Source organism: Musca vetustissima, unplaced genomic scaffold (genome assembly GCF_032173495.1).
Source record: "Musca vetustissima isolate MV318-11 ecotype Yass unplaced genomic scaffold, APGP_CSIRO_Mvet_v1 utg124627, whole genome shotgun sequence".
In the NCBI taxonomy this organism is placed as follows: Eukaryota; Metazoa; Arthropoda; class Insecta; order Diptera; family Muscidae; genus Musca; species Musca vetustissima.
Genome location: NW_026879351.1, coordinates 1,474 through 11,068, shown reverse-complemented (window position 1 = coordinate 11,068; position 9,595 = coordinate 1,474). Strand labels below are relative to the sequence as shown.

Genomic DNA, 9,595 nt, shown 5'->3' with positions numbered 1-9,595 from the left:
ACAAAGGGTTAAAATAATTTGGACTGTATACATAAATTAGTACTGTTTACATATTTGGTTTGAAAACTCATAAATTCACGAAAAAATTGTTTTTTTTTAGCTTTTTCTTTTGGTATGTGGGGTCCATAGTCGAGCCTTGACATATGAAATCCAAAGAATATATATCTACTAGCTGCATATTAAATATAAGCTCTAAAACATTTTGTTGCCTGTGGGCAACATTGGACCATAAAGGGTTAAACGACATATAAAATAGAACTGTTTGCAGAGTTAACCTACTTCATGAGGATTTATTTGACAAATATGTAATGGAATTGATAATTAAAACCCACTGGGTTAACGAAATCCGGTTAAATGTAAACGTACTACAAAAAAATGGAAATCTAAGAAAACTTAAAGATCCAAGGTAAAAAATCACATACGAATCAAAAATACTTTTGAGTGTACAATTCGGGCTGCATACACAAAAGTTACGGTATACATTTGCCCTCAAATACATATTGAAAAGCGCATCATTTGACCATTTTTTTTTATTTTAGATATGTCTTTTGGTATGTTTCGTCCATCATCCTATCTTGACATATGCAATCCAAAAATATATATTAATTAACTTTAAACAACATTGAGCCACAAAGGGTTAACTTCGTGACAGTATATTTTAAACAAAGATTTAAACCTAATAAATAAACACAGCAATAAATTGTTTTGGCAGTGTGTTTTTCTTTGGGACAAAATATTTACATGCATTTTATCTATATATATGAATTACCCAGTATTTGTCATTTTAGATACGTATTTATTAAAGAATCCAATAAATAAATGACAACACACTCTAACTAACTACTTGTCACCAGGGGTCGCTTCGCAATGAGAATAATTGCGAAATTTTGTGTTTGACAGTTCGCGCCAAAACAACAGGCGTCTTCTGTCAACAATTGCGTGTTGTAAATTTCACAAAGGCAAATTTTTGCAATACACGTCGTAGCAGCAGCACATTTTAAAAATAAAAGCCGACAGGAGCGGTTCGAAGGATTTGTGTTCGTGTGTGGAGAAATTGAAATACATTATTTCGAAATTTTAGTGTTTATTTTTTGCAAAAAGAATATACAAATAAAACTCCAAGATGTTCGAAGCCCGTTTAATTAGTGCTACCATTCTCAAGAAAATCTTGGATGCCATCAAAGACTTGCTAAATGAGGGAACCTTTGACTGCAGTGATTCGGGAATACAGGTAAGATGAAATAAATGTCATTCATAAAGGAAAATGGAAAGTTTATAACTTGTTTGTTGTTTCCATAACAGCTCCAGGCTATGGACAATTCCCACGTATCATTGGTTTCAATGACATTGCGTTCGGATGGCTTTGACAAATTCCGTTGTGATCGTAACATTTCGATGGGCATGAATTTGAGCAGCATGGCAAAAATCTTAAAGTGTGCCAACAACGATGATACAGTTACCATCAAGGCCCAAGATAATGCCGACACTGTCACCTTTATGTTTGAATCGCCAAATCATGAAAAAGTCTCCGACTACGAAATGAAACTTATGAATCTCGATCAAGAACATTTGGGCATTCCAGAAACAGAATACTCATGCGTTGTACGTATGCCTTCGATTGAATTTGCACGCATTTGCAGAGATTTGGCACAATTCAGTGAATCCATGGTAATCTGTTGCACCAAGGAAGGTGTGAAATTCTCTGCATCTGGTGATGTTGGTTCGGCTAATGTTAAATTGGCACAAACATCAAGCGTGGACAAAGAAGAAGAAGCTGTCATCATTGAAATGCAGGAACCCGTCACCCTTACATTCGCCTGTCGTTACCTGAATGCCTTTACCAAGGCCACACCTTTGTCCGGCCAAGTACAGTTGTCCATGTCTGCAGATGTTCCATTGGTGGTTGAATATCGTATTCAAGATTTGGGTCATGTGCGTTATTATTTGGCGCCTAAAATTGAAGATGACGAAAGTTAAGCATTTTCAGTCCAGGTGTTTACAAAATTACTTCCTCTCACAGCATTTCCTATGCACCTTTACATGTCATCTATGCACCTTGGTCATGTCACAATTTCCATCTAAATTGTTATGTTATACAAAAAGAATAAATAGGGTTTTCAAAAGATGAAGTCTATTTTATATTTTTTATATATGTATGTATTTTAAATATAAGTCATTATTTTTTCAGTTTCTCTGCACATTAATTATACACATACGTTTGGAAGGTTTCTTTTGATTTATTTGTTTCTAAAAATCTGTAAAGTAGATTTGGAAATTATCATTAGAATCACCAATTCATCTTTTTTATACGCAACACAAATATAAATAAAATCTTTACAAAACAAAAAGAAAACTTGGTTTGTTTTTTTATTTCAATAAACAAAAACAGGACAAATTTTTAAAACAAAAATTTATAACGATTTCCATAAATAGAATATTCTTGCAGGTTCTAGAACAGATTAAATATTATTGAAGGCCCAACTGTACATAATCCTTTGGACCACAATTTAAAACTTTCTAGCGATGTTTTAGCATTTGTCGGTATCGGAGCAAAGATACCACACTTCTCTTTTCCTTTCATCTATATCTAACCCTATACATAAATATCAATGTAAGGATAACTTCGGCTAACAGCAACGTGATTATATGAACTTATGATTTGTGTATTTGTCTAGAGACCAATTGTAGAGAGGCACTAACAACCAATGTTGATGTGAATGCAATCCAACATATCAAAGTCGTGTATATATTAAACGCTTCCTAAAAAATATGCTTACACTTCCTAAAAATATGCTTCACAACTAAGTGAAGCTATGCAAACACTTTTCTTGGTACCTTTTCCTAAAAAGTCCACCATAGGGTATTGACATTTGACTGTTGCGAGTTCTGATGTAATAATGAGCGGGATCATAATATAAAGAGATATACCAACAGATGGACTAATATTGATTACATCTGGCAGGAAATACCGAAGGACTATACCTAAATGTGGGCCGATATTTCAAACCTAACCTTTATGTTTTGTATCTCGATCCTTGACTTCACGCTAAGTGTTTTAAATATTTAGAAAATCTGGAAATACCATTATATGGGAGGCTAAATGTGGACCGATAAAACCATCGACTATACACTGGTTGTATAACACAGTGGTAAAGTCCATCCTTTCCTATGGTTCTCTTGTTTGGTGGTACTGCTTGCGCCACAAGTCGACTTCCAGCAAACTATACAAGGTACAAAGAGCCGCCTCGATTCTAGTAACTGGAGCCGCGAAGAGCACCCCACAAGCAACTCTGAACGCAGTGCTGAACATAAGGCCTCTCGGTCTCAGCATTAAGTGTCAGGTAGCGCGTAGTGCCCTAAGGCCGCATGAATAAAATATATGGCATGGATGTATCTTGTACGAACTAGGTATGACATTGTACCAAGGCGTAAAATAAAGCGACTATATATCACCAGTCCTGAGATTTGACGGTGTAGATTTCGTTATCCCTAGTAGAGACGACTGGAACCGTAGCAACCCTCCTCTGGGCGGTCTGGCTTTTTGTACAGATGGATCCAAGATGGAAGAAGGCACAGGGGCTGGCGTCTACTGTGAAAGGCTATACCTACAAGCTGGATAGCAACTGTAATGTTTTCCAAGCTTAAATCTTCGCTATTTGAAAGGCAGAGGAATTGATAAAAAAGTCTGGATGCAGAGATCGTTGAACCGGTGACTATATTTGTGTATAATCAGGCCCATTTAAAGTCATCAAGTCCTGTAATATCAAACCTGAGGTCGTCCTCGAGTGTAGACCAGTTTTGGAAACACTTACTTACAGCTATCGGTTGTGTTGGATGCCACGACTCCGTGACATCATGGGCAATGAAAAGGCAGACGAATTAGCTAAACGAGGATCTCAATCTACAGATCTAGCAATCGATGACTCAATCAAACCACCCATCTGTCATATTTTTCGGAACTTTGAGGCGTTCTTCGACGGACGAGCCAATGAATTCTGGCACATCGAACCTAGGTGCAATGTGTCAATATCTATCTGCCCGACTCTGTCAACCAAGGGAACACACTCACTGTTGAACCCGACCAAAGCTGAAATTAGAGTAATGACAGGAGTCATTATTGGTTATTGCAATATCAGGCCTTTACCAGTAAATGGGACAATGATGTTACTGATTATTGCAGACTCTGTGTTGACGACGAGGAGACGGAAACAATTGAGCATCTCCTGTGTCGCTGTCCAGTCCTGGCCTACAGACGGTACAGACTATCCACCGTGTCCAAGTTCTTTTCAACTATGGAACCTGTTTTAATCTACAGCATCATTAGAAACCTAAAGTGGTTGGGAAAATGCAACCTTAGCACGTAGTTATGTTTTCTGTCCAATTTCTATAGCCATCGAAACTATTTCCCACCTACCTCCTAATATTTCTTGTTAGCTTCTTATCTTTTCTATCCCCCTTTCTCCCTACAGATCTCTCCATACCTTTCATGGATGAACAAAATGGACCGAACGGTCTCAGAGTGCTGCAGCCACATTAGTGACAGCACATCCCCAAAGCTAACCCTAACCTAGCCACATCAGTGATTATATACATCTCCATAATCACATTTATGAGCTAAACAGTTAATCCTGGACAATAGGCTCCTTATCTCAGGCGGTCTGAAATATATTCAGACGGGTCTAATTTGGAAGAAGGTACTGGTACAGTTTTTTACTGCAATAATAAACATTATTATATACATTAAACAGAAATATTAGCAATCAAGAAAGCGGTTGAAATAGTCGACTATATAACGAAAGCCAGGTGGTCCTTTCGGCATACTATTAGCACACTATCAATTAAAAATCGTTTATTTATACGGTAAAGTTGCTCTGCATGACATAGTCGTAAATCTTTGTTGGGTTCTGAGACATAGTAAAGCAAATGGGGATGAAATAGCTAATGAACTTGCTCGAGGGCATCACAGTCGTCCGATCTACTGATAGATGGACATCTACGACCATCGGCTATTTAATTGGCGAGACCTTTCAAAGCTGATCCTAAGTTAAATGAGATAAAACTACGTCCTTGCTGTCCCAGAGAAAAAAGGAGATCAAAATAAGGTGTGATGTTGGGATCACAACAAGTCACTGCAGGTTTAAATCCCTCACATCTCAATATTGAGAATATGGGGCATCAATGGAATGGATTTTTATTGGATTATGTGAGGTTGAGGACGCGCTGGAAACAATGGAACATATACTTTATGGATGCCAAGCGCTAGGCAGCAAAAGAATTGGTGTATATGAAATGGATACTTAAGCATTCTTCTCCGGAATAGAACCCATAAAAAATACTGAGCTTTGTCAAACAAAGTCTAAAATATTTAACTTTTTCTTCTACTTCCACTATCTTTCTTTTTTCCTCTTTTTTATTTGCTTCATTTCAGGTACTTAGGATGAGCACAATGGACCAAAGGTGTGGATGTGAAATCAACTGCTAGACAACTGGTGGCTGAACATGTTTTAACCAAACCTGGGTCTGGTGATTTCCCGATCAATTTTGTTCATAATTTCTGGCCGTATGTGATTGTTCATTAAATTCGTTTCACAGCGTGTGAATGCGTTCTATATAGGGACTTTTCCAAAACGAGGAACAGTTTCAAAAACTCTAACTGTAATAAAGGGATTGAATATATAATTTAAACAAGCATATGCCGGCCTCTCTAGGCCTATGTTTCAAAAATACAAAACTTTACCCACTACTCTACTAATCAGTATCCAACACAAATCGGGGAAACTGAAGGTAAACATATATATATATATATATTTTTTTTTTGATTTCTAACAAAATGTATTGATGTTTCTTTTTATTTTGCAAATGGGTTTGTGTTTATATAAAAAATGTTTGCATGGCTTATAGACTACAGCTTAACTCTTAAAAAACTAAAATGTCAATTTATGGAAAAACAAATTTTGATGAAGTGGTTATATTCGCTCTCTTTTTTATAAAAAATATGATCTCTTAACAAAAGTGAATAAACAAAAAATATATTACAATTCTCTTATTCTATAATATAATTAGGATGTACCACCAATAGAGGATCATCTTCATCCTCATCTTCTTCGGTGCGTTTAGGACTTTTACCAGCCTGTTTCAGTTCGGTAGTCTTAAGCGGTATAATAACCTGATCATGATAAATAAGACGATCGATAACCTTTTCGATAAGATTCTTGCGAGAAATCAATTCATCTTCGGATTCAATTTGATCGGCTACTTGTTCCAAATACCATGTAACCACATCACTTCGTTTCATGCCCGAATCGGTGCCTTCAACTTCACAACGTGCCTCCTCGTTACGCATGTGCAACACCAACATGGTGGATAGATTTTTGTAATCTTCGAAGGAAAGGGTAAGTTTTTTCTTTTGAACTTGACCAGTACCATTGGCATCAGCTTCAGGATCTGCTGTTTCGACTTCCTCGGTTACACCATTACCACCACCATTTTGTTCCATATCCACATCACCGGTAAATGCCTCATCGACATCATCATCATCCAAATGAATGTCGGGTTGTTCAACACGGATAATGGATTTGTTAAGCAAACGGAAAGCTTCCTTGACATGACGTTCTTGTACCTCATTCATACATTCCAATTTGGCCATGGCCTCACTCAAACGTATCATTGATTCCAGCTGACGTACTGTTATACGCCATGTACTGCGACCAGCAGTACCAGTATCTCGTTGACGCAAATGACCATAGTTCTCGACGAGTAAGGCCCCTGCTTCCTTGCTAATGATGGGTTTAAATTGCCGAGCAAATGTAATATAACGTAATACCTCTTCCCTGGTATATGCTCTCTCTACATTATCCTCAATGTTGGAATGGAGATCAACAATTTTCCGGGCAATGGCATAATCCACCACTTCGTTGCATTCATCAACCAAAATAAAGAACAAATCGAATCTGGACATAATGGGAGCTGAAAGCTGGATATTTTGTTGCAGACTTTTGGAACGATCGTAGCGGCCATTGATGGGATTGGCAGCAGCCAAAATGGAAGTACGAGCATTAAGAGTAGCTCTGACACCAGCTTTGGCCAGTGAAATGGTTTGCTGTTCCATGGCTTCGTGAATGGCCACCTGATCACGGGGATCCATTTTGTCGAATTCATCAATGCAGCAAATGCCATTGTCAGCCAACATAAGAGCACCGGCTTCAATGACAAAATCAAAACTTTCCTCATCTCTGACCACAGCGGCTGTAAGACCAGCTGCTGATGAAGCTTTGCCAGAGGTATAGACAGCACGGGGCGAGAAATCGGCCACTTGTTTAAGGAATTGTGATTTGGCCGTACTGGGATCACCCACAATACACACATTAATGTCACCACGCAAAGTTGTTTCTGTAAAATAAAATAATTTGTAAATATTTAAAATTGTATAAAGAAAATATTGAAACTTACTTTCATGTGTGGTTTTACCCACACCACCAAATAACTGCAGTAGAATTCCACGCTTCACTTCATCATTGCCATAAATTGAGGGGAACAAACTCGATATGAGATTATTATACAAATTACGATCCTTGGACATTTCGTAAACTTTATTCCACTCAGCATCTGTCATTTGTTTCTTCATATCTTCGGCTGTGACCTCAGACATGGGCAAATCAGTACCACCAAAACGTACATTTGTAGCCTGGACACTGCAAGCCAAGAAGGCCATGCGGTAATTGAGTTCACGCATACCCAAAGCCTTTAAGCCTGTAAGACCTTCAGGACCCTCACCCGCCTTGTGGCGTGATCCCTGATCTGCCTTGGCTCCAGGCATATTTAAGACACCAACATCCGGAACGACAATCAGCGTTCCCGTAAAATCATAACGATCACCAGCCTGTACCGTCTCCACCAATTCAGAACGTAAGATAATTTCCACAGAACGTGGTATACAACCTCTGGGCAATTCAGATTGAGTTTCTTGTATGCGAATCTTTTGGAAATCCACAAACAAAGACTTCTCAACATCCAACATAAAACGACGACGATTTGAACACACCGGGTTGCGACAAATTGTCGGATTGGTAAACTTGAATTGTTGTTCCACATTGCGTATCTCCGTTTGACAATCCAAACACATAAATGTACCCAAAACCAGTTCGGGATGGACAGGATGTGTGCGTACCACCTGGCCGGAAATACGAATTAACGTTCCAATTTTAGAGGTGGTCATATCACGCACTTTGTGGCGTGTTGGCACCTCAGTAAATGATACATAACATTCTTTTTCAGTTTTTAGACCAATGCGATCCTTTACAAAGTTGGATACAGATTGGCACAGATATGGATAAATTCTGCAAAGATATCCCTTTAATTTCATTCTTCAAACTATTTACACAAATCCAAATAAAAACATACCTATAATATTCCTCAATAATGGTTGTGGCCAAATTTTGATTATATTTTTCCACATCATCGAAACTGACTTCCAGAGTACAGCGATCCGGTGATTCCAAATCTCCAGCCGGTTTAACATATTTTATTTCTCCATCTTCTTTGAATCTAAAACACAAATAAATAAATTATAAAATACATCTTCAGACTATCGTTTCTTCTTTACTTACTCCTCAAGGAAATCCTGGAATAACTTCTGACATCTAATGCCCACTTCATCTTTAACGCGCAATTGACCAACATTGGCATCAGCAATATCCATGTTTTAGCAAAAAACAAACGCAACTCCCAAAAAAATCAACAAAATATTTTTATGAACAATCTAACAATAACAACACGACTCAATCTGTATCCTTCAAGGATCTCTTTATAAGTAACTGATCAAGAATGAAGGATGTCGCAAAAAATTGCTTTACATCAAAACACACGCCAAATTCGAAATAGTTTGACATCTGTTTTGTGATAAGTGATGGCATTTTGAGCGCCAAATTTTGTTTACACTGTTAGTGCACACGAGAAATGCTGATAAAATTAGATTACCCTGTTTTAAATTAAAAAAATTATTGAAATTTTGATATAAAAATCCATTCTATTGCTACCCAAAATACCTGTCAAAAATAAAAAAAAAATGATATAAATGGCTTCGTTACATCCTTTATTTTCTGGCTTTCAGAAAGAATTGACTGTTTTATCCGCATATTCCAGAAAGAATTATTGTATTAGGTAGGGGGAAAATAAATCCATTATAAACGATGTTACGACTGCTAACATGCCAGTCAACTTCGATCATTTCTCCAATTTTATCGACATTTTCGACGACCGGCCTGCCTCTGCGAGGTGCATCTTTAACATAAAAAAATCTTGAACGGAATCTACGAAATAATTACACAAGGTGGTCTCATGCAGACATATGATTCCAATTTTTTCATAATTTTACTTTTGACAACATTCAGCTTTCAAAATTTAAATGAAAATAACCTCCTTCGAAATGTACGCAAAACACGGTGGCAATAATTACAAAAATTACAAAATGTTTAATATCTTGATGTTCCCAACCTCTAAAATCTATAAATATAAGTTGTAACATCTATAGTCATATTTTAAAAACAATGTTGATTAAAAAATTGAGATATTTATTACTTAAAATCTTTAAAAAGTA

At 37.1% G+C, this 9,595-nt stretch overlaps 2 protein-coding genes across 2 annotated transcripts; one reads left to right on the top strand and one right to left on the bottom strand.

Annotated features, from left to right (window-relative positions):
• The first annotated feature begins 1,115 nt into the window (after positions 1 to 1,115).
• On the top strand, positions 1,116 to 1,983 carry LOC133324230 (proliferating cell nuclear antigen-like). The gene is made up of 2 exons (XM_061533075.1): positions 1,116 to 1,231; positions 1,303 to 1,983. Exons 1-2 carry the CDS (start codon positions 1,124 to 1,126, stop codon positions 1,975 to 1,977), a joined length of 783 nt encoding a protein of 260 aa, XP_061389059.1. The 5' UTR covers positions 1,116 to 1,123; the 3' UTR covers positions 1,978 to 1,983.
• Positions 1,984 to 6,028: 4,045 nt separating this feature from the next.
• On the bottom strand, positions 6,029 to 8,743 carry LOC133324228 (DNA replication licensing factor Mcm6). The gene is made up of 4 exons (XM_061533074.1): positions 8,607 to 8,743; positions 8,401 to 8,544; positions 7,450 to 8,336; positions 6,029 to 7,389 (listed from the first exon to the last, which is right to left on the bottom strand). The coding sequence occupies exons 1-4, from the start codon at positions 8,696 to 8,698 to the stop codon at positions 6,044 to 6,046; spliced, it is 2,469 nt and encodes an 822-aa protein (XP_061389058.1). The 5' UTR covers positions 8,699 to 8,743; the 3' UTR covers positions 6,029 to 6,043.
• Between the last annotated feature and the right edge of the window lie 852 nt (positions 8,744 to 9,595).